This window comes from Salvelinus fontinalis, chromosome 4, assembly GCF_029448725.1.
Source record: "Salvelinus fontinalis isolate EN_2023a chromosome 4, ASM2944872v1, whole genome shotgun sequence".
NCBI classification, from domain to species: Eukaryota; Metazoa; Chordata; class Actinopteri; order Salmoniformes; family Salmonidae; genus Salvelinus; species Salvelinus fontinalis.
In genome coordinates this window covers 44,856,989-44,882,054 of record NC_074668.1, presented here as the reverse complement: position 1 = coordinate 44,882,054, position 25,066 = coordinate 44,856,989, and the positions used below count along the sequence as shown (strand labels likewise).

The following is a 25,066-nucleotide window of genomic DNA, read 5'->3' as shown; positions in this document are numbered from 1 at the left end:
TCAGGGTTCAAGTCTAAATGGCAGTAGATGAAGAGCTCTGTTGACTTGGACCAGGTCTTTCTTGAAAAATAGATATGTCGATGAGACTAACCTGCAAAAATACAAATAAATTGGTTTTACAACAGCAATTATTCTTGGAATGTGTCCTGGATGTATAGACTGCAGTATAGAGACTGATGATGCATCAAGAGCAGCAAGCTCCATGGGGGGCCGTTTTGGCTCTAGCGCTTCAGTTTCCTCGTCTTCGATCTATGGCAGTGCCATGAGAGCGCTGTGCTGCTCCAGCCTCACCTTCTGGTGATTGGGAGACTCCAGCGGGTGATGCTTGACTTTAAGCTCTCTCTCTGTGATCTCCCTCATCTTCAGGTTCACCTGCAACAAAAGCAACATTCACTCGTAGTTCTTAAAGTGCTATTTTCTGAATGTCTCTTGCTGATAGACAACTAAAATAAGAACATGTATGTTAAAAACACACACAGACAGGCACCTCCACTCTTATAATATTGTGTGTGTGTAGCAAATACATGTTTGTGTATTCCCCACCATACCTTGTTGATCCAGAATACCATGGCGTCCTCCAGGTCAAAGGGCAGCTCCTTGGAGGCGCTGAAGGTGGAGAAGCGTTTAACGCAGGCCACCACCTTCTCTATGCTGATCATCTCCACCGTGTAGGCCATCATCAGGGCATCAACCATCGGCATGTGGGCACTCTGGAGGGAAACGATGGCACAGATTAGATCAGAAAACACACACACACTGTGTAAAAGGTAGGTCATCGTAGGGGCATGTGGGAACTCTGGTAGATGGAGGGGGAGCGAGGGATACATAGGTCTAGGTCAGTTCCGAAAACACCATGTTATTGATCAATCACGGGACAGGTCAGTTCAGAAAACAGTAGGGTATTGATCGATCATGGGTATGTTGCCATTGTGTGGGGGCAGGACGAGCCAGAACAATCACGTCAAAATCGGGATATCGACTGTGGGCACAGGGATGGCAAAGAACAGGTCCATCACGGCAAAAATGATGGGCATGTGATGGGGATGGGTGGGTGGAGGGGGCAGAGACACAGGAAAACAAAATCAGGGTTATGTGGGGACATGGGCACATAAGTCTAATTAAAGACATGCTCCAGATTTTTTAACCTCCCGCTTTGGGATGGATGTGTCAATGTGGTTCATACAGTGCCATCGGAAAGCATTCAGACTCCTTGAATTGTTCCATATTTTGTTCGGTTACAGCTGCCCCCCACCCCCCTTAATCTACACACAATACCACAAAGCAAAAAACAGGTTTAGAAATGTTTGCTAATTTATTAAAAATAAAACTGAAATATCACATATACATACAGTACCAGTCAAAAATTCAGACACACCTACTCATTCCGGGGAATAATAGTGAAGACATCAAAACTATGAAATAACACATATGGAATCATGTAGTAACCAAAAACGTGTTACTTCAAAATATATTTTATATGAGATTCTTCAAAGTAGCCACCCTTTGCCTTGATGACAGCTTTGCACACTTTTAACATTCAAATCAACCAGCTCCACCTGGAATGCATTTCCAACAGTCTTGAAGGAGTTCCCACATATGCTGAGCACTTGTTGGCTGCTTTTCCTTCACTCTGCGGTCCAACTCATCCCAAACCATCTCAATTGGGTTGAGGTCAGGTGATTATGGAGGCCAGGTCATCTGATGCAGCACTCCATCACTCTCCTTCTTGGTCAAATAACCCTTACACAGCCTGGAGGTGTGTTGGGTCATTGTCCTGTTGAAAAACAAATGATTGTCCCACTAAGCACAAACAAGATGTGATGGTGTATCGCTGCAGAATGCTGTGGTAGCCATACTGGTTAAGTGTCTTTAATTCTAAATGAATTACTGACAGCATCACCAGCAAAACACCTCCTACGAGATCATCCGTTCACCTACTCTGCGAACCAAAAATCTCAAATTTGGACTCAGACCAAAGCACAGATTTCCAACGGTCTAATGTCCATTGCGCTTCTTCTTATTGGTGTCTTTTAGTAGTGTGATATTTAATGGTTGTATGTCTTCACTATTATTCTACAACGTAAAAAAGAAAAACAACTCTGGAATGAGTAGGTGTCCCAACTTTTGACTGGTACTGTAAGTATTCAGACCCTTTACTCAGTACTTTGTTGAAGCACCTTTGGCGGAGATTACAGCCTCGAGTCTCCTTGGGTATGATACAAGCTTGGCACACCTGTTTTTGGGGAGTTTCTCCCATTCCTCTCTGCAGATCCTCTCAAGCTCTGTCAGGTTGGATGGGGAGCGATGCTGAGCAGCTATTTTCAAGTCTCATCTCAGAGATGTTCAGGCTCTGGCTGGGCCACTCAAGAACATTCAGAGACTTGTCCCGAAGCCATGCCTGCGTTACCTTGTCTGTGTGCTTGGGGTCATTGTCCTGTTGGAATGTAAACCATAGCCCCTGTCTGAGGTCCTAAGTGCTCTGGTGTAGGTACTCATCAAGGATCTCTGTACTTTGCTCTGTTCATCTTTCCCTCGATCCTGACTAGTCACCATGCTTCACCATAGCGATGGTATTGACCAGGTGATGAGGCTTGGCTTTCAGGCCAAAGAGTTCAATCTTGGTTTCATCAGACCAGAGAATAATGTTTCTCATGGTCAGAGTCCTTTAGGTGCCTTTTGGCAAACTCCAAGCGGGCTGTCATGTGCCTTTTACTGAGGAGTGGCTTCCGTCTGGCCACTCTACGATAAAGGCCTGATTGGTGGAGTGCTGCAGAGATGGTTGTCCTTCTGGAAGGTTCTCCCATCTCCACAGAGGAACTCTGTCAGAGTGACCATCGGATTGTTGGGTCATTCTCCCCCGATTGCTCAGTTTTGCCGGGCGGCCAGCTCTAGGAAGAGTCTTGGTGGATCCAAACTTCTTCCATTTAAGAATGATGGAGGCCACCGTGTTCTTTGGGACCTTCAATGCAGAATAAATGTTTTTGTACCCTTCCCCAGATCTGTGCCTCGATACAATCCTGTCTCGGAGCTCTACAGACAATTCCTCCGACCTCATGGCTTGGTTTTTGCTTTGACATGCACTGTCAACTGTGGGACCTTATATAGACAGGTTTGTGCCTTTCCAAATCATGTACTTTGCACAACTGGTTTGTACAATATTTGCGTTTTATTATTTTCAAAACTCTTCAAGCTCTGTCAAATCGGTTGTTGATCATTGCTAGAGAACCATTTCCATGTCTCGCCATAGATTTTCAAGCAGATGTAAGTCAAAACTAACTCGGCCACTCAGGGAAATTCACTGTCTTCTTGGTAAGAACCTCCAGTATAGATTTGGCCTTGTGTTATAGGTTGTCCTGCTGAAAGGTTTAATTCATCTCCCAGTGTCTGGTGGAAAGAAGACTGAACGAGGCTTTCCTCTAGGATTTTGCCTGTCCTTAATTAGCTGCAAGCCATCACGAAAAAGGAGCAGGCTAACGCTAGCAGCCCTAAGCAACCAGTGTTTTTATCCACGTCTGAGCAGAAATGACAATCACAAGATGAAGGATAAGGTGGAACTGGAAAATGGATAGGGATTTGTTTGCCCTAAATGCACCATGTGCAAGCAGCTTAGGGAAGAGATCCTCCGGCTGTTTGCTCGGCTGCGAGAAAAGGATAACCTGCTTTCTAAGTACACCGACCTTGCTGTAACCCAGGCAAAACGAATCTTAGAATTAAATGCCTCCTATAGCAAAGATGTTTATGAGTCGGCGGTGTTGATCTGTCCCAATCCCACAGTTCAGCAGGTCGCTGACATATATTTGTATTTTTTTATTTAACTAGGGAGGGTCAGGTAAGAACAAATTCTTATTTACAATGACGGCCTACCCCGGGCTTGTGCGCCGCCCTATGGGACTCCCAATCATGGCCGGTTGTGATACAGCCTGAAATCAAACCAGGGTTTGTAATGACACCGCTAGCACTGATATGCAGTGCCTTAGACCGTTGCGCCACTCAGGAGCCCAGAAGGGTCTTGGACCATCCTCCACCTTCCTGGGGTTTCCGACACCATCTGCTGTTGCGAAGGGTCAGGCTAGCCTGGCTCGAAGCCTCCAGCCCCCCTGCCCGAAGCAGTCCAAACCCAGGAAGGACTACAAAGAAAATGTAACACACCCTTGCTAGCACAGAGAATAGAATAATTATGCACTGCCCCACTTTCTTTACTATTACCTATTGATTTAATATTCATGTTGACGAAGAGTGACTCCAAGGTCATTGAATTTATTAATCTTTAGAGCTCTATGGACATTATCCGACATGTTATTAGGCCCACCAATAACAGCAGCCAAAATCTGGACCTGGTTATTACCAAGAGCCTTTCTATTAACATATTCTCCAGTTGATGTTGCTTTATCTGATCACTGTGTATTTGTTTACGACCTTGTTGCCCATAGCACAGGGTAATTCTGAACACATTACTAAAACACACTAACTTGCAACAGATTTATGAACAATTAGCGTCACCTATTCTGCCTTCCTCTTGTGATCCTTTAGTTGGATCACTTTAATAGCAAATTAAAAGGGCAACCATTGATGCCATTGTCTGGTAAGGTTGAAAAGGGCCACATCTGTCACGTTCTTGACCTTATTTCCTTTGTTCTGTATTGTTTAGTTGGTCAGGACGTGAGCTGGGTGGGCATTCTATGTTATGTGTTTCTGTGTTGGGTTTATTGTTTGGCCTAATATGGTTCTCAATCAGGGGCAGGTGTTTGTCATTGTCTCTGATTGGGAACCATATTAAGGTTGACTGTTTTCACTGTTTGTTTGTGGGTGATTGTTGCCGTGTCTGTGTTTGTTCGCCACACGGTACTGTGTTCGTTCGTTTGTTCCTGTTTGTGCGTCCATGTTTTATCTGTTCTCAAGTTCAGGTCTGTTCACGTCGTGTTTTTGTATTTTGTCAGTGTTCTGTTTTGTTGGATATTTATTAAAATTCAACATCATGAACATTTACCACGCTGCGCCTTGGTCCTCCTCTCTTCCACCTAACGACGAGCGTTACAACATCCAAACAGAAAGCTCCTTGGATGAATGAGGAAACTAATCAATTAACTTATTATCAATAGGGGGGCGCTGTTTTCACTTTGGAAAAAATCGTGCCCAAATTAAACGGCCTCGTACTCTGTTCTAGATCATACAATATGCATATTATTATTGGATTGAAAACACTCAGAAGTTTCTAAAACTGTTTGAATTATATCTGTGAGTAAAACAGAACTCATTTGGCAGCAAACTTCCATACAGGAAGTGAAAAATCTGAAAACGATGCTCTGTTTCAGGGCCTGCTTACTCAAACGGCTTTTATTTATCGATATGTATGCACTTCATACGCCTTCCACTAGATGTCAACAGGCAGTGGAAGGTTGAATGGGGTGTCTAGCTTGATCTGAGGCCGAATAAGAGCTTTTGGAGTGGCAGGTCCGGTATTTTGTTTGTTTGATGGCGCGCGGGGAACCTCGACATTGTCTTCTGAAGAGCGTTCGGGATACACGGCGAATTGCTCCGGCTCTGATTTTATTTGATACATATGAGAAAAACATCATAAAGTAGGATTTGTCAACTGAGTTTGATCAGTTTATTCAATGTTTATTGGGAATTTTGGAATTTTTCGTTCCATGCGTCAAGAGATGATGGACACGTGAGCTCGACATGGCTAGCCAAAGTTGCTAATTCGACAGAAGAAAAGGACATTCTAAAACCAAACAACGATTTATTCTGGACCTAGGACTCCTTGCACAACATTCTGTTGGAAGAACAGCAAAAGTAAGACAACATTTATGATGTTATTTCGTATTTCTGTGTAATATGTTGACTCCTATTCTCCGCCGTGTTGGTGAGCGCTGTCTCACAATAACGCATGCTGTATGTTGTAGTAAAGTTATTTAAAAAATCTAACACAGCGGTTAAAAAATCTAACACAGCGGTTAAATTAAGAACCAGTGTATCTTTCATTTGCCATACAACAAGTATTTTTATGATGAGTTCTTTGGTCAGATTAGGTGAGTGTCCAAAATATCTCCGGACATTCTGGTGAATCGTTGCTACGAATTCACAATGTATAACCACGATTTGCAGCTCTAAATATACACATTTTCGAACAAAACATAAATGTATTGTATAACATGATGTTAAGACTGTCATCTGATGAAGTTGTTCAATGTTAGTGATTAATTTTCTCTATTTTGTCGGTTTTGTGCAAGCTATTTTGGCGGGGAGTAAATTGCGTTGCGTGTTTGGGTACTGTAGTGAGCTAATAGAAATAGTGTTTTCGCAGTAAAACATTTTAAAAATCGGAAATGATGGCTGGATTCACAAGATGTTTATCTTTCATTTGCTGTACACCATGTATTTTTCATAAATGTTTATGATGAGTATTTATGTATTTCACGTTGCTCTCTGTAATTATTCTGGCTGTTTTGGTGCTATTTGTGATGGTGGCTGCAATGTAAAACTACGATTTATACCTCAAATATGCACATTTTCGAACAAACATAAATGTATTGTATAACATGATGTTATAAGACTGTCATCTGATGAAGTTGTTCAAGGTTAGTGATTAATTTTATCTCTATTTCTGGGTTTTGTGAAAGCTACCTATGCGGTGGAAACATGGTGAAAACATGGCGTTGTGTGTTTGTCTATTGTGGTTAGCTAATATAAATACATAGTGTTTTCGCTGTAAAACATTATTTTTTTTTTTTAATCGGAAATGGCGGCTGGATTCACAAGAGGTTTATCTTTCATTTGCTGTATTGGACTTGTGATTTCATTAAATTATATTTTATGATATCCCTGTCCCGTTAGGCTAGGCTAGGCTATGCTAGTCAGCTTTTTTGATGAGGATGCTCCCGGATCCGGGATGGGTATGAAGTAAAGGTTAAAAGAGAAATTGCAGAAAGGCAGAGCGGAAGTGGAGAAAGTCAAAGTTGCACTTCCATTATGATATTCTGAGAGAGCATCTTGACATATACAGTACCAGTCAAAGGTTTGGACACACCAACTCATTCAAGGGTCTTTCTTTATTGTTACCATTTTCTACATTGTAGAATAACAGCGAAGACATCATAAAATCATGTAGTAACCAAAAGCGTTTAATCAAAATATATTTGAGATTTTTCAAATAGCCACCCTTGCCTTGATGACGGCTTAGCACACTCTTGGCATTCTCTCAAACAGCTTCATGAGGTAGTCACCTGGAATGCACTTCAATTAACAGGTGTGGCTTGTTAAAAGTTCATTTGTGGAATTTCTTAATGCATTTGAGCCAATCAGTTGTGTTGTGACAAGGTAGGGGTGGAATACAGAAGACTGTCCTATATGGTAAAAGACCAAGTCCACATTATGGCAAGAACAGCTCAAATAAGCAGAGAGAAACAATAGTCCATGATTACTTTAAAAATGTCAAGAACTTTGAAAGTTTCTTCAAGTGCAGTCGCAAAAACCATCAAGGCTATGATGAAACTGTCTCTCATGAGGACTGCCACAGGAAAGGAAGACCCAGTTACCTCTGCTGCGGAGGATAAGTTCATTAGAGTTACCTGCACTTCAGATTGCAGCTCAAATAACTGCTTCGGAGTTCAAGTAACAGACAGATCAACTGTTAAAGAGGAGACTGTGTGACTCAGGCCTTCATGGTCGAATTGCTGCAAAGAAACCACTACGAAAGGACACCAATAAGAAGAAGAGACTTGCTTGGTCCAAGAAACACGATCAATGGACATTTGACCGGTGGCAATCTTTCCTTTGGTCTGATGAGTCCAAATTTGAGATTTTTGGTTCCAACCGTGTCTTTTTGAGACGCCGAGTAGGTGAAGGGATGATTTCCGCATGTGTAGTTCCCATTATTTGTTTTTCAAAAGGACAATGACCCAACACACATCCAGGCTGTGTAAGGGCTATTTTACCAAGAGGAAAAGTGCATCAGATGACCTGTCCTCCACAATCACCCAACTTCAACCCAATTGAGATGGTTTGGGATGAGTTGGACCGCAGAGTGAAGGAAAAGCAGCCAACAAGTGCTCAGCATATGTGGGAACTCCTTCAAGACTGTTGGAAAAGCATTCCAGGTGAAGCTGGTTGAGAGAATGCCAAGAGTGCAAAGCTGTCATCAAGGCAAAGGGTGGCTATTTGAAGAACCTCAAATATAAAATACTTTTTTGGTTACATTGATTCCATATGTGTTATTTCATAGTTTATGTCTTCACTATTATTCTACAATGTAGAAAATAGTAAAAATAAAGAAAAACCCTTGAATGAGTAAGTTTGTCCAAACCTTTGACTGGTACTGTATAACAAGCCAATTTGAAATGCCAGACGGGCTCATTTTTCAAACTTGATCCCTGTTAAATCAGAATAATTTGAGTGCACTCTTATCGACCATTGTCGGCCTAATAAATCCTAGCCCCGCAAACCTATTTCAGAGAAGATAAACATTCGGCTGGGAATCAGTCAAGCAAGACCTGATGAGAACTTTGATTATATGTGCCCTAGCATACCACGCAAAGGCACAATGAATTTATTTTCCCTGGTTGACACAGACATTCCTCAGGAAAGTGATATCACAACTTAAGCCTTCTACCTGCCTTCTCAATCCTATCCCCACCACCTTCTTCAAAACAGTTAATTGCATACCTGAAGAAGTGCAAGCTGTTGTTAACTACTCCCTGTTCACAGGCATTTTCCTCAAAGCACTAAACATCGCTATGGCGAAACCCCTTCTGAAGAATCAGCCTTTAGTTATTCTGCCCCAGCCAGTGAACCTGAGGGCAGAAACTGTGGACATGTTTAAACAGAGATTTTAAAACACAGCTTTTAAGTTTTTGCTTTTTTTTGTTCTTCAGTATATTATTATTTTGTTTGTTGTGTAGTACATTTGTTTTTATTTTCTTTATTCGTTTTTTTCCTGTGAAGCACATTGCGTTGTAATTCCATGTCTGAAATGTGCTCTATAAATAAAATGTGATTTTATTTAACAATATGGAGCGTGGTACTCGGTATTGTTTTGTATTTGCCCCAAACATAACACTGTGTATTCAGAACAAAAAGTGCAGTACTACTTAATAAGTGCCTTGTTGCAAAAAGGATGTATGTTTTGGAATATTTCTGTATAGGCTTTCTTCTTTTCCCTGTCAATTAGTTTAGTATTTGAGTAACTACAATGTTGTTTATTCATCCTCAGGACGCTGTATCTAAACAAAAAAATATTGAGTCAAATAAAAATACTAGCATAAACAGCATAGTCTAACTGGTCATGTGCTAGTGTTAGAAGACAATGAATACGCCAGACACACACAAAACCAACAATCCCCTTCCCCAGACCTGTCTGAAAGGAACCCAGGAGAGTATGGATGGACTACTACTGTTATATTGCCCCAAGCTGACTTTCACGTCTCCCCCTCACAAAGACAATGCATTTCCTCCAACCTGTCGGGAGTAGACCCAGGAAATGGTGCACTGCTGTTTTATTAGCCCCAGCTGCTGGGCAGCAGGAGTCAAACAGGAAGCAGAGCACTGAGCAGGTATCGCTCTATCTAATTTGAATTGTCGCTTACACATTTGCAGATGTTATCGCTAGGGATGCAGCGATATGACATTTTTGGCCAAAACCGATATCCGATATTTTCTTTGCCACCCCCACCCCCCCAAAGAAACGCACACACACACAGACCAAAAAGTTATTGTTAGCATTTACACATGTCCCCATTACCAGTAAAACATAATCAAAACCTATCTTTCACTTACTTGCTGTGCTGTTTCGTTGTTCAGTCTCAACCAGGATTTCATCATACATGTCAAGCAGGGAAGTTTCAGCTCTGTCTGTCCGTGGCCTCTCTTCCTCGGTGCCGCACGGTCACTGTGTCCGTTTCCATCTTGTCCAGCTGTGTGTCTAACATTTCACGTAAACCCTGTTTCTTGCCTGCATCGAAGTAGCGGGCCTTGTACCTAGCATCGAGCATGGTAGCGACACAGTAAAGAGGCTGAGAGATAATGCCACCGACGGGCTTGTTCTCCCAGCCTCTAGTAGAGAACTTTTCCAAGTTAACCCGACGGGCTGTTTGCATTTTTTGTTGAGCAGGTGGTTCAATGCCATGGCAGAGGGTAGCACATCTGCTGCAGACGCAGTTGAGCATATTTCTCGAGTCAGTTGTTCAAATGGCGCTAGAAGTGGGTGAATGTTTCAAACATGTTCTCAAATGCCATTGAAATGGCAGCAGCGGAATGAGAACCAGCACATTCTTGAGCATGCAACACAGCTTTCGTCAGTACGAAATCCTCGTCGACCCACTGTGCTGTCAGGCTCCTCATGCTCATGGGGCTGACGTCGCTGGTCCAAATATCAGTCGTGACGCTAATGGCAGTGACGCCCATAGCAAGTAGCTCATGGAAGTGCGTTTCAACAATACTGTGCAACTCCGGTAGGGTAACATCACCTGAAAAATAGCGCCTACTTGGTAGTGTGTACCGGTGCTCGACCAGTCGGCGAAAGCCAACAGCATCCACGTCAGAGAACGGTTGATTGTCAAGGGCAATGAATTCCATTATCTTGGCGTTAATGGATTTCGCCTTTGAGGTATATCGCTGAAATTTTCTTACGCTTTCAAATGACTGCTCGACTTGTTGACTGCTCGATCCAGACAGCAGACATTGTGGGCTAGGTTAGGAATGATGTGTTGCACGTGTAGCATTATATTTTTCGTGGCGCCATTACGTCATCTACCTACGCTGTATAGGTATGCACGTCAGCGTTTGACAGCGGTTTTACACATCGGCGTTAAACCAGACATCGGGCCGATGCTGGCATTTTCAGCGAATTTAACAGTCGGACGACCTGTAGATAGAAGCTGTTTTTCAGTCTCTCAGGTCCAGCTTTGATGCACCTGTACCGCCTCTGCCTTCTAGATGGTAGCGGGGTGAACAGGCAATGGCTCTGGTCCTTGATGATCTTCTTAGCCTTCCTGTGACACCAGGTGATGTAGATGTCCTGAAGGGCAGGCAGTGTGCCACCAGTGATGCATTGGGCTGCCCGCGCCACCCTCCGAAGAGACCTGCGGTTGCAGATGGTGCGGTAGTTGCCGAAACAGGCAATGATACAGCTTGACAGGATGCTCTCAATGGTAAATATGTAGAAGTGAGGGTCTGTGGGGCCAAGCCAAATTTCTTCAGCCTCCTCACACACACACACACACAAACAGCCCAGGAGCTGCACATGAGGAGTGGCGGAAGAACACTGGTGTTGCCATGGAAACACATCCTTGCCAACTCAGCAACCCGGGGGGGTTCTCAACTCTTACACAGACCTGCCTAGTCCATCAAAGGACAAGCAGTTCTCTCTGGTCAGGAGGATTTCAGACTTTCCTAAGCATGTGTGTCTGGTTGCTTACATAGCACCTTGGTTGGATTATCAACCTAGACTTAGAGACACACACTTGACTAGTCACGCACCAGAACGAAGCTGCCTCAGCTACAACGTGTGTCTCCGTGGCAACGACAGGGTAGAATGTTTTAACGCTGCCGAACACCGGTGTTGGTACTCTAAGTGCTTTCAGTGAAACATATTATTGGATCTCTTATGAAAGGAAATACTGGTGTAATGTATTCAATTCAACATAACATGCATGGAGGGAGTGGTGTTCATTCCACAAAGCTAGTTGGAGATGTTGCTTTGGGTCAGTAGTCCAAATCTGTGTTTCCTGACCCGATAGACATCAGCAGGGTGACTCGTGTCAAAACATTCACCTTCCTGTGCCATCTCAGGAATTAAAATCGAGACCTCAGCAAAAAGTACAAGCCCAATAAAAAAAATACCAGTCACAGATTTGAAAGTCATAAAGGAGAAGCTTTGTGCTTCATGAGAACTAGGCTACATGAGCTAGTGGAGACAGAATAGAGCGCTAAAAATGTTCAATCAATCATTATGCAACTGCTGCACCAGACTTTCCATATTGACTAGTCAACATGGAAAATGGCAATGTTAGGGACAAGGGTACACTACAGGAGAGTGGTAAAGGTCGTGCAGGACAGAAGGAACCCCACTGGGTCATTTAGCTCATATTAGGCCTAACTCAACACTGCTCTCTCCTCTCACCATGGAGAGGCCTGTTAGCCTTTCTCCATCCAGCTGTGAGGAAATGATTATCAAACGAGATCAACTGAATCAGTGTTCCCTTCACAATGACCTAAAGAACCAGAATGGGCCAAAAGCTTTGTTGTGAATGTACAAGGAATAGGAAATGACTTTATATGGACATGAATCCGAGACAAATTTGAAATCACAAAGGTAGCCAAAGATAAGGAAGCAGCCAAATGGTCTGGAACTAATTTAATAGGTCAAACAAATGAACAACATGTAAATTACTGTAAGCCGGAATGTTATGATGAGAAAGTATTGTCAACAACAAAGACACGAGGTCAAAGGCAAAACTGGAGGTCAAAAGCTGTTTGCCAAGATCTAGTAGATTAGGTATTCCAGTGTTAGAGGCTTAGGGCTGTAGAGAGATGCCATAGTTTGATAGAGAGAACAATGGCTACTTCCATTGGATAAATCAGAAGAGATAAGAGAAGGCCTACAGCAGGAAGGGATACTGATACTGGCACCTGTCACATTTGCAAACTCCTTTCCCTCTCTCTCACATTGCCTTGGCCAGCTTGACAGTCTATATAAAAGGGCAGTGTACCTACACAAAGATTAACCAAACAGAAGTCGGAGGTTCTTGACTTCGCTCATCCTTGGCCAGTTAACAGGCAACACTGCACCAGCAGAAAGGCAGTGTGTGCTTTTCTGACTTGATTTATAGCCGTTTTTGCACAGGGGCTAATTCATTTTAAAAACTTCTCTCGACCACAAATCATAAGCAGCCTCTGGCAAAGACTCCCACAAACACCATGGATCGCCTACCAAATCAGTCCCAACGTCCCAAATAGGGAGCTCCTGGTCTGTGATGAAGTGGCCATTGGGTGCATCTCAATCGCTTCTTTTCCTTAATCTGTACTCATGCGAGGCATCCACCATATTGCTTTTCTCTCTCCCTCTCTCTCTCTCTCCAATGTTTTCAGTGCAGATTAAGAAGAGGAGACAATGAGAAATACTTGAACCACTTAAAAGGTCGACCTTGGGCAAAAATAACAGCTTTAAACTGTATAACTGACAAACGCACCATTATACCATGAAATGTAATCATATATTTAAAAAAATGGAAGCATAAGATTTTTGGCTTCAGAAGTGCAATATCTGACGGATCACAACAGATCCCGTCCAAAAATAAATCCTGAGAAATGACATCAACACATACTGGAAGAGTTATTGTGCACTACGTCAGCCGCGGTGCGCATGACTAGAATGACACGTCGACGATCCACCAAAGGCACACCCCATATCTGTTTGAAAATTCCAAAAGAGGCAGAGTTGGACTGTTTTTCATGCCCAGTCGGCCTTTAAGACTATTGAGATGCTGCCATTACCTTCTGAACAGTAGGCCTATTTCACCCTTCCTACACACACACTACCCATTCTCTACCACTCACCATTTTGATGGGCACACAGGCGAGGTCAGCCTCTGTGACAGGTGTGTCATCACTCTCCATGACATAGATCCCTTTACGGCTCAGGGCCTGGATAACTGACAGGTGTGACTGCAGCGAGGCGGCCTGGTCCGTCTTTAGGATGAGGGCACACACGCGGCAGTAGAGCTCACAGGACAGCAGCAGGTGGAGGACGGGGGGCTTGATGTGCTCTTGCTCATACTGGTCTGTGTAGAATGGGTCCCGCAGGTCCTCTGGGATGTGGTCTGGAGGGGAAGAGACATGGTTAGTTATGTTGTAACAGACTGGTTGGGTTCCAATTCTTACATCTATTTGTATCACAACCGGCGTGAAAATATTTGGTTGCTATCGGTTTCAAATGGAATATTATGGTGCGTGCAGCCCTTCGCCTACTTCAGGAATAATCTAGGGGAAACACTGCTGTGATGACTAAGATGCATAGGGCTATATACACAAGAGTCTAATGTTTCATGGATGGCCAAATGTGAAATAATTAACTTTTTAACTTTGAAAACTCCACAAGCGTCTCTGTAGTATTAAGTTTCTTAGGGAATATCAAACCTTTCAACAATGAAAGGGAATGTGACAACTGCAACTGCTCGCTGTGTAAAAAAAGTATGTGGACACCCCTTAATTAGTGGATTTGGTTATTTTAGCCACACCCATTGCTGACAGGTGTATAAAAATCGAGCAAACAGCCATGCAATCTCCTTAGACAAACATTGGCAGTAGAATGGCCTTACTGAGGAGCTCAGTGACTTTCGACGTGGCACCGTCATAGGCTGCCACCTTTCCAACAGGTCAGTTCGTCAAATTTCTGCTCTGCTAGAGCTGCAACGGTAAAACTGTAAAAGTGTTGTTATTGTGATGCGGAAACGTCTAGGAGCAACAACGGCTCAGCCACAAAGTGGAAAGCCACACAAGCTCACAGAACGGAACCGCCTGGTGCTGAAGCGCGTAAAAAAATATTCTGTCCTCAGTTGCAACACTCACTACCGAGTTCCAAGCTGCCTCTGGAAGCAACGTCAGCAAAGGAACTGTTCATCGGGAGATTCATGAAATGGGTTTACATGGCCGAGCAGTTGCATTTAAGCCTAGGATCACCACACGCATTGCAAAGCATCAGTTGGAGTGGTGTAAAGCTCGCTGCAATTGGACTCTGGAGCAGTGGAAACGCGTTCTCTGGAGTGATGAATCACGCTTCCCCAACTGGCAGTCTGACGGACCAATCTGGGTTTGGCGGATGCCAGGAGAACGCTACCTGCCCGAATGCATAGTGACAACTGTAAAGTTTGGTGGAAGAGGAATAATGGTCTGGGGCTGTTTTTCATGGTCCGGGCTAGGCCCCTTAGTACCAGTTAAAGGAAATCTTAATGCTACAGTATACAATGACACTCTAGGTGATTCTGTGCTTCCAACTTTGTGGCAACAGTTGGGGAGAGGCCCTTTCCCGTTTCCTCATGACAATTCCCCCGGGCACAAGGCAAGGTCCATACAAAAATGGTTTGTCGCGATCGGTGTGGAAGAACTTGACTGGCCTGCCCTGACCTCAACCCCATCTAACACCATTCAGATTAATTGGAACGCCAACTGCGAACAAGGCCTAATCGCCCAACATCAGTGCCCGACCTCACTAATGCTTGTGGCTGAATGGAAGCAAGTCCCTGTAGCATTGTTCCAACATCTAGTGGAAAGCCTTCCCAGAAGAGTGGAGGCTGTTATAGCAGCAAAGGGCCGACCAACTCCATATTAACGCCCATGATTTTGGAATGAGATGTTCGACAAGCGGGCGTCCACATACCTTTGGCCATGTAGTGTATTTGTTCTGCAAGGAGGGCTCAGTTTACTCTGTGTAAATATAGTCACGGCTTGGGACCTATATTTCCACTCAGGAGTTCCACTCAGAAACAGATGGGCTACAGTAACACTAAGGAGAGCAGAGTTGGGTTCTCTGGTTGTTCTAGTCTGCAACAAAGCCTTTCCAGTTTCCACCACAGAGGAGGAAAACAAACACTGATCTAGTTATCCTAGTCTATCTTGCATTTGCAATGACTTGAAAACCCACCATATCAGGCTAAATGACTCCAGTGTTGAAGGATAGGAATCAGATCATGATAACTGATGTCTGTTGATGTCATACTCTGGTCATCTAATAGGAAACATGTGCATACAATCCATGTCTTTAGGATCTTAAAACAGTAAAGCGGAGGCATGAAACAGAAAAACCACAGCGGACCCTTGCACGTGACAAGCCCATGCACACGCTCTCAGAAAGGTGTGATGTTCTTCAGGGCAAAAATAACCCTGATGAACTCCATTATTCAGACAGCTCGCTCTCAGTTGTGGCTGTGAGGCTGAGCTAACAGAACTCCATCTCCATATCTAAACTCCTCCATCAGCGTGTTGACACCCTCCCAGCCATGACTGACTGACTGACGGCATAAAGGCAGAGCCTAAATCCGATCCTAAGGGATCGGATCGTCAGCATTCTCCCATCCAACCACACTAACAGGAAGATATACAGGTTGAGGCAAGCAGAGCTCTCCTTGAACCAGTCAACAACACAGCAGGTAAGATAGTCTGATTTGGATTTTACTGCAATGCACAGTCTGAGTAGGCGCTCAATGGCCATAACAATATTGTTATGAGAAGTAGGGATGTATGGATAATACACATGGGATTGTATAACAATGTCTGATTCCGTCTGGGTATTACAACAGATTCAATAATAATCCTGTTATTGTATAACAGTCAGTCATTCCGAGAGAGAGATGTGTGTGAAAGTTGCACTTTATATAACGCATTGAGTGAAAACAAAAAGGGGTCTGGCCTTGCTGGGACCCGGATGGGTCTTCATGTTTGACTTCCCCCTGGAGACACTGATACTGTGTGGCAGCAGCTTCCCCTCTCCTACCCCCTCTGCACAGTGGGCTGGGATAGCCAACTACTGGGACAGGGAGAGGGCTCTGCATGGTAAACACCCTTTCGCTCCATTGCCAGGACCAGCTGTAGTGCATCCCCCAATCACCATCAGACCAGTCAGGAGAGCAGAACACCAGCTTGCCCCAACGGGTGGCATTCTGACTGGATGGCTGGCCGCTGGTGTGAGGAGCTGTGCCAGCCATGTTCTGTCTGTGTCGGCACTGGGGTGGATACAAACACACAGGCGCGAGCATGCGTGCGCACAGACACTACACAGGGAGACAGATACACAGGCATGCTAACACACATGACGTAGCCACCCGCTCTCTCACACACACACACACCTTCCAAGATGCATCTCTGATAGGAGAGGCTGAATTGTCAACTACACAGGGATGGGCAGGCAGCCTCTCCTGCCAGTGAAGTATTTTTTATAGGGCCAGCCCAGCATCTGTGCAGCAGCATGACCAATATACTCTACAATAGGGATGCACAATATAAAAATCGGTAAGTATATCGGAATTGGCCGATATTAGCTAAAAATGCCAACATCGGCCCAATGTCTAGTTCTTATGGCTGCAATCCCGTTAACGGGATCGATATGACAACAGCCAGTGAATGTGCAAGACAAAAATATATCCGCCACACAGAAGTCAGAAATAACATTATAAATATTCACTTACCTTTGAAGATCTTCATCAGAATGCACTCCCAGAAATCCCAGTTCCACAATAAATGCTTGATTTGTTCGGTAATGTCCATCATTTATGTCCAAATAGCTACTTTTGTTAGCGCATTTGGTAAACAAATCCAAAGTCACGAAGCGCGTTCACTAAAAGCAGACTAAATGTCAAAAAGTTCCGTTACAGTCAGTAGAAACATGTCAAACGATGTATTGAATCAATCTTTAGGATGTTTTTAACCTAAATCTTCAATAAAGTTCCAACCGGAGAATTCCTTTGTCTTCAGAAATGTGATAGAACAGAGCTCGCTCTCACATGAACACGCATGGTCAACCAGAAACCATGGATTACAGGCAACATTCACAATAAGCTAAAGGGTAGCGCTACCGCTTTCAAGGTGTGGGACTCTAACCCGGAAGCGTATAAGAAATCCTGCTATGACCTCTGACGAACCATCAAACAGGCAAAGCGCCAATACAGGACTAAGATTGAATCGTACTACACCGACTCCGACGCTCGTCTTGTGGCAGGGCCTGCAAACTATTACAGACTACAAAGGGAAGCACAGCCGCGAGCTGTCCAGTGACACGAGCCTACCAGACAAGCTAAATCACCTCTATGCTCACTTTGAGACAAGCAACCCTGAGGCATGCATGAGAGCATCAGCTGTTCCGGACAACTGTGATCACGCCCTCCGTGGCCGACGTGAGTAAGACCTTTAAACAGGTCAACAGTTTACAATTGGCTCATTCACCCCCCTCCTCTCCCCTGTAACTATTCCCCAGGTCGTTGCTGCAAATGAGAACGTGTTCTCAGTCAACTTACCTGGTAAAATAACGGTAAAATAAATAAAAAATTCACAAGGCCGCGGGGCCAGAAGGATTACCAGGACATATGCTGACCAACCACGGTTTCTTCACTGACATTTTTAACATTTCCCTGATTGAGTCTAACACCAACATGTTTCAAGCAGACCACCATTGTCCATCTGCCCAAGAAGACTAAGGTAACCTGCCAAAATGACTACAGACCCGAAGCACTCACGTCCGTAGCCATGAAGTGCTTTGAAAGGCTGGTCATTTCTCACATTACCACCATTATCCCAGAAACCCTAGACCCAATCCAATTTGCATATCAGCCAAAAAGATCCACAGATGATGCATTCTATATTGCACTCCACACTGCCGTTTCCTACCTGGACAAAAGGAACACCTACGTGAGAATGCTATTCATTGCCTACAGCTCAGCGTTCAACACCATAGTGCCCTCAAAGCTCATCACTAAGCTAAGGATCCTGGGACTAAACATCTCCCTCTGCAACTGGATCCTGGACTTCCTGACAGGCCACTCCCAGGTGTAGGTAGCAATACATCTGCCACGCTGAGCCTCAAGGGGTGCGTGTTCAGTCGCCTCCTGTACTCCCTGTTCGCCCACGACTGCGTGGCCAGGCACGACTTCAACACCATCATTAAGTTTGCAGACGATACAACAGTGGTTGGCATGATCACCGACGAGACAGCCTATAGGGAGGTCAGAGCTGGCTAGGTGGTGCCAGAATAACAACCTATCCCTCAACGTAATCAATGCAAAGGAGATGATTATGGACTATACGAAAAGGAGGACCGAGCACGCCCTGTTCGGCCTCTGACCGCAAGGCACTACAGAGGGTAGTGCGTACGGCCCAGTACATCACTGGAGCTAAGCTGCCAGCCATCCAGGACCTCTATACCAGGCGGTGTCAGAGGAAGACCCTAAAATTTGTCAAAGACCCCAACCACCCCAGTCGTAGACTGTTCTCTCTACTACCGCAGGGCAAGAGGTACCGGAGCGCCAAGTCTAGGACCGAAAGGCATCTCAACAGCTTTTACCACCAAGCTATAAGACTCCTGAATGTCATTTGCCTAGTGTCCCACCCCTCTTTTACACTGCTGCTACTCTGTTTATTATATATGCATAGTCACTTTAACTATACCTACATTTTGCCTCAATTAGCCCCACTAACTGGTGCCTGTATATAGCCACGCTACTGTTATTTTCACTGTTGTTTTTATTTCTTTACTTATCTATTGTTCACCTAATACCTATTTTTTACTTAAAAATTGCACTGTTGGGTAGGGCCTTTAAGTAAGCATTTAACTGTAAGGTCTACACCTGTTGCATTCGGCGCACGTGACAAATAAACTTTGATTTGCCTGCATGGCTTTGTTAGCCAGGGGCCTTAGAGCAGTTGACAGACAGACAGTGGGGAGACTCCTCAGAGTGAGAGAAGAGGAGTGGAGAGGAGGGGGGGTAGGGAAGAGGAGGATGAGTGCCAGGCAGAGTTCGTCATCAGGACAAAAGCCAATTACTGTTTCTGAGCTCTCTGGGACCACAGCTCACTGTTAGAACACAGGGAGCTTTTATGAGAGTAAGCAGGAAAACATCCTTAAAATGGGAGAACAGCATTCAAACAATCCATATAGATAACCATTATAAACTAAATCTAGGATCATCTGCTTTCTTTGTGCAGGCTTGAGTCTGAGTGACATCATGAAATCACAGTAATGAATGCAGAAATCTAAAAGGGTAGGATCATGAAATTGAACCTAGGCCTAAATAAGAACAATGTAGGCTATGATATACTACAATAGACTGCAAAGATGCAGGTGCTTACATATTACTAAGGGATGTGACAGGCCTCAGCATTAGTGAGGCCTGAACAGTAAGTTAATACAAAAATAAATAGACCCTTGAAGCCAGAAGTGGTAATATGAACGGCAATCCAAAGAAGCCATAATATGAAAACAATGGACGGAGCCATTCTGTTCTTCCAATGACAACAGGCACAGACGACACACTCCATTGACATGACTGTTCAGCAATTAAAGATTCATGGCCAGACTAAGTGCTCTTTCGGTGAAATTAGGTCACACGTCTCACACATGACAGGTTGTCTACTATTGATAGACAGACCTCGCTCTGGCTCCTCCACAACATCTTAGCATGTCTTCTGCACGTAACCACAGCCACAGGCCTTCAATAACAATGCTAGGCCTGATTGCTATTTTAAAGGATTTCCTACCTGTATCTATGCAATTATGCTCCCAAACAAACATTGTAAATACTGGAGGTGAGGGTAACTGATGAGCTACAGAACAGTGACAGATATTGAAATATTGTAACCTCTTCCCCAGGCTATTACACACAGCCTCAACTAACCTGTACCCCCGCACATTGACTCAGTACCAGTACATAGCCTCATTATTGTTATTTTATTGTGTTACTTATTATTTTTTAACATTAGGTTATTTAGTAAATATTAAAACTGCATTGTTGGTTTAAGGGCTTGTAAGTAAGCATTTCACGGTATTCAGCGCATGTGACAAATACTATTTTATATAGCCTAAGCCTGGGATAATCGCTCATTCAGTTGGCCTTAGCGGAACTGAACTACTGAGTAAAGTATTTGTCATTTCATTTTAGCGAATCACATGATTGAGGCGTAGCTTTGTGCTTGTAGTATGCTAGCATGCAATGGCAGGTGTTGTGGGAGATGATCGGTTGGTAGAGTAAGCCAATGCCTTTTAGGACTGACGATACCAGTATCACAATATTTTTCCCATGGCAGAAATGAAAACACAAAGCAGACCAAACTCTTTGGTCCTTTAAGACAGTTGTTCCCAAACTGTGGGGCACGCAGGTTTTTCTTTTCAAGTAACTTTAAACTTACTATTGGAAGTTGTAATAGTAGAATGCACAAGGTGCAATTTATAAATTGGGTAGTGCACCATCAGTTCCTTTTGTCATGTTAGTCATTGCATACCTTAGACAGCTATTTATAACTTGTCCGAAATGTCCAGGTCAACTAGCCCATGTCAGCGAATGTTTCCATTTAATTTTTTTGCACATAAAAATTGTAGTCATTTGTGTGTCACTCATATCACATGAATGCACAGACAAAGTTATATTTGCATCCTGGCTCTGTTTTGGCTAACAAAGGCCATGTCTGACACGTTGGTCCACAAGACTTTGTGCTTTTGGGCGGAAGTGTCGGGGAACGAGATTAGGAATCTTGCAACCAACTAGAAATCCAGAAGCGTCAAAATATTTAGGTTGTTTTGCTATGAAGAAGTTTGACAAATGTTCATGTGTCCTTTAGCAGACGCTCTTAACCATTGTGACTTACAGGAGCAATTAGGGTTTAGTGACCTGCTCAAGAGCACAGACAGATTTTTCAACTAGTCGACTCTGAGATTCAAACGAGCAACCTTTTGTTTACTGGCCCAACGCTCTTAACCACTGGGGTACCTGCAGCCCATGAACTATTGCTTGCTCTAGTGGTTACCCTGCTCTAGTGGTTACCCTCAACAGCTCAGAGAACTTGGGCACCTGGAAAAGGCTAATACTAAAGGTCAACACTTGCTACAGTGGTCAGTAACAGTAAGCCAGGCCTGGAGTGCCACCCCAATATCCGTGCCCCCCTCTCTGGCCAGGCAGAGCCTAGACGTCGTGTCTGAAGGGATGGGTGGGTCGGCCTTGGGGTCAAAAGAGGTTCCGGTTGGAGTTAGCACTAGATCCAGGTAGCCTATTTTTTGTCAATTATGTTCTTCACCTAAATATAGCATCATTACAACAAGCCAACAACCGTTGGCTATCTTCACAAGAGAGTGAGAAAGGCTAATGTCTTGTTCTGCATTTTCCATGACCTGATGACAGTCTGACAGTAGATTCTGTGGATTTATATATCAGCTTCCTGCGAGTCCTGTCTCACTGCTGCTAAAGGCCACTGCACAAAAACAGAATGGCAAAATCTGGTGAGTCAGTGGGGAGGCAGATCATTTGCCAAGTCATACTGGGGGGGGGGGGCAGCCAGTTCAACACATACACACACATTGATGAATAACAGAAAATCTAGACGGTGGGAACAATTCTGAATGGTTCCCACTATCTAGGTCTGTTCCAAGCGTGCCTCATTATTACTAGCTTAACTGCTAACTGTTAGTTTGGGGTGTGGACGAATACAGACACGTTTCCTGTCCAACAACATTTGGGTCCAACTCTGCCAGCCTTGCAGATGAGGGATAAAGACAGCTGATCCTCACTTTCAATTCCAGGTTCAATGGACACTGGCTAGGGCATGTTGTTTTTCTGGTAATTAAAAACCTCACGTCGCGATAACATTTTGGTTCATATAAAACACCCAGAAGTGCCTTAGTGAGAACATTAAAATAAAATAATCATACTGAACAAAAATATAAAACAACATGTAAAGTGTAGGTCCCATGTGGCATTCTTGGGGCTCCTGAGTGGCGCAGTGGTCTAAGGCATCACTACAGACCCTGGTTCGATCACCTGCCGTGATCGAGAGTCCCATAGGGCGACGCACAATTGGCCCAGCATCACCCGGGTTAGGGAAGAGTTTGGCAGGGGTAGGCTGTTATTGTAAATAAGAATTTGTTCTTAACCGACCTGCCTAGTTAAAAAGTTAAATAAAAAAGCTCAAATAGAAGATCCCAGAAATGTTCCATTCACACAAAAATATTATTTCTCTCAAATGTTGTGCACAAATTTGTTTACATCCCTGTTAGTGAGCATTTTTCCTTGCCAAGATAATCGAACCACCTAACCGGTGCGGCATATCAAGAAACTGGTAAACAGCATGATAATTACACTGGTGCACCTTGTGCTGGGGACAATAAAAGGCCACTAAAATGTTCACATGTTGTCACACATTGCCAGAGATGTCTCAAGTTGAGGGAGTTTGCATTTGGCATGCTGACTGCAGGAATGTCCACCAGAGCTATTGCCAGATAATTTAATGTTCAATCCTCTACCATAAGCCACCTTAACGTTCTTTTAGATAATTTGTCAGTAGGTCCAACTGGCAATTTGAATGCACATAGATACCATGACGAGATCCTGAGGCCCATTGTCGTGCCATTCATCTTCCGTCATCACCTCATGTTTCAGCATGATAATGCATGACCCCATGTCGCAACGATCTGTACACAATTCCTGGAATCTGAAAATGTCCCAGTTCTTCCATGGCCTGCATACTCACCAGACATGTCACTCGTTGAGCATGTTTGGGATGCTCTGAATCTACGTGTGACAGCGTGTTCTAGTTCCCGCCAATATCTAAGCACAACCATTGAAGAGGAGTTCAACATTCCACAATTGACAGCCTGATCAACTCTATGAGACAGAGATGTGTTGCGCTGCATGAGGCAACTAATGGTCACACCAGATTCTGATCCACACCCCTACTTTTTTCCCCCAGGTATCTGGGACCAAGAGATGTATATCTGTATTCCCAGTCATGTGAAATCCATAGATTAGGGCTTAATTCATTTATTTCAATTGACTGATTTCCTTATATGAACTGTAACTCAGTCAAATCTTTTGTGTTTATATTTTTTCTTCAGTATACATGCACCAACACATTTGCTTTGTGTGTGACAGGTGACTATTTTGGAACTTTTCAATGCCTATGTTGTGTGCGTGTAATAACTTACCAATTCCATAGGCTTTGGCGAACAGCCACCGTAGGTTTGCGTCTATTTTTGCTCTGGCAGAGTCGTACAATTCCAAAGGTACAACCTCCACTGTCCCTTCGCCAGCTGAATCCATCTTTCTTCGGGTGCTGTGCCCGCCAGCACACAATTCCACATCCATCCTGTAAAACAGTCAAATTCAAATCACATGTACTTATAATCAAATTTATGTATAAAGCCCTTTTTACATCAAACATACTACAGGTGATTTCATGAGTGAATTACGTTAACTAGCTAATGTTAGCTAATCACTGAAGAAATGTTCTTAGCTAGCTAACTGGTTACTGTAGCCAGCTAACTAACCCACTAACGCTAGCTTCCTAGCGTAGCTTCATTGGGCGCCCATCCTTGGACAGGTGGCTAACTAGCGAGCTGACAACTGGGTGGGCTGTTATGTTAAATCTGTGTCGTAAGTTACATGTTTTACAAAATAGCTTTGCTAGCTAAGTTAGAAAGCACATTGGCCAACACAGACGCTAACGTTAGCTACCTAGGAGGTTAAAAACAACAGCCTGCCTGATAGTATCTACGCTAGGTTACAGCAACTGGGTGAATCAAGCGGACATTCGCTAGCTAAATCAAACAATATTTTCAATATACCTTCAAAGCCGCGATGTGTCCTCAATCCACCCTATAGATCCGACAGGATAATGGATTCAACATAAGGACGTTCTTATGCAATTGCTCGAGCAAAGCCCAAGCAGCACATAACAGCAGCGAGGTGAACGAACGGTCTCCTCCCCAGCAACAAAAAAAACAAATTTGCGGCCTGAGAAATTTGCGGCCACAGCACCCCGAGGAGCGCTTACTTACAACCAATGCCAGATATAAATGTACGGCGGTTACGGAACACAGTATTTAATCATTCGGCGTTTTACCGTTTATCCCTTCTATTTATTGACTCATTTTAGGCCGAATAATTTGACTTATTCGCAATAAGCACCTTGTGTACCTCCGTGTCTGCGCTTTCCCATACAAATCTAATAGTCAGTCGGTTAGCAATACATACATAGCTAGGTAACCAGTAATCACTACGCCTGCGTGGATGCTCAAACTATCACGCAACCGAGATTCAAAGTAACCATTCATTCAGTGACAAAGAAGGGCGTATGAAGGTAGATATGAAACAATGTTACATTGTATGTTTTTTTGCAAAAAAAGTATCAGGAACGACCCAGCCCATGTGTATATGCAATACGGTCTGTATATGCCCATACCAACAACTTTTGTTATGTTCTGAAATTAGTCCCTGGAAATGTAATGAAACAGTGTAATATAAACTGCATTTGTTAATAAGTACTTTATATGACCCTTCAACTTATCAATCAATTATAGTATATTGAACAGGGTTGGGTA

At 43.8% G+C, this 25,066-nt stretch overlaps 1 protein-coding gene across 2 annotated transcripts in view; it reads right to left on the bottom strand.

Annotated features, from left to right (window-relative positions):
* Positions 1-24,727, bottom strand: part of camsap1b (calmodulin regulated spectrin-associated protein 1b) — a 42,695-nt gene extending 17,968 nt beyond the window's left edge. For both annotated transcript variants that reach the window (XM_055920319.1, XM_055920320.1), the window contains exons 1-5: positions 24,311-24,727; positions 23,672-23,832; positions 13,555-13,817; positions 549-710; positions 292-372 (exon numbers count right to left, since the gene is read on the bottom strand). In XM_055920319.1, the coding sequence (XP_055776294.1) occupies positions 292-372; positions 549-710; positions 13,555-13,817; positions 23,672-23,831 (666 nt within the window). In that variant the 5' untranslated portion in view covers position 23,832; positions 24,311-24,727. The remainder of the gene's footprint in view (positions 1-291; positions 373-548; positions 711-13,554; positions 13,818-23,671; positions 23,833-24,310) is intronic.
* Positions 24,728-25,066: the final 339 nt, after the last annotated feature.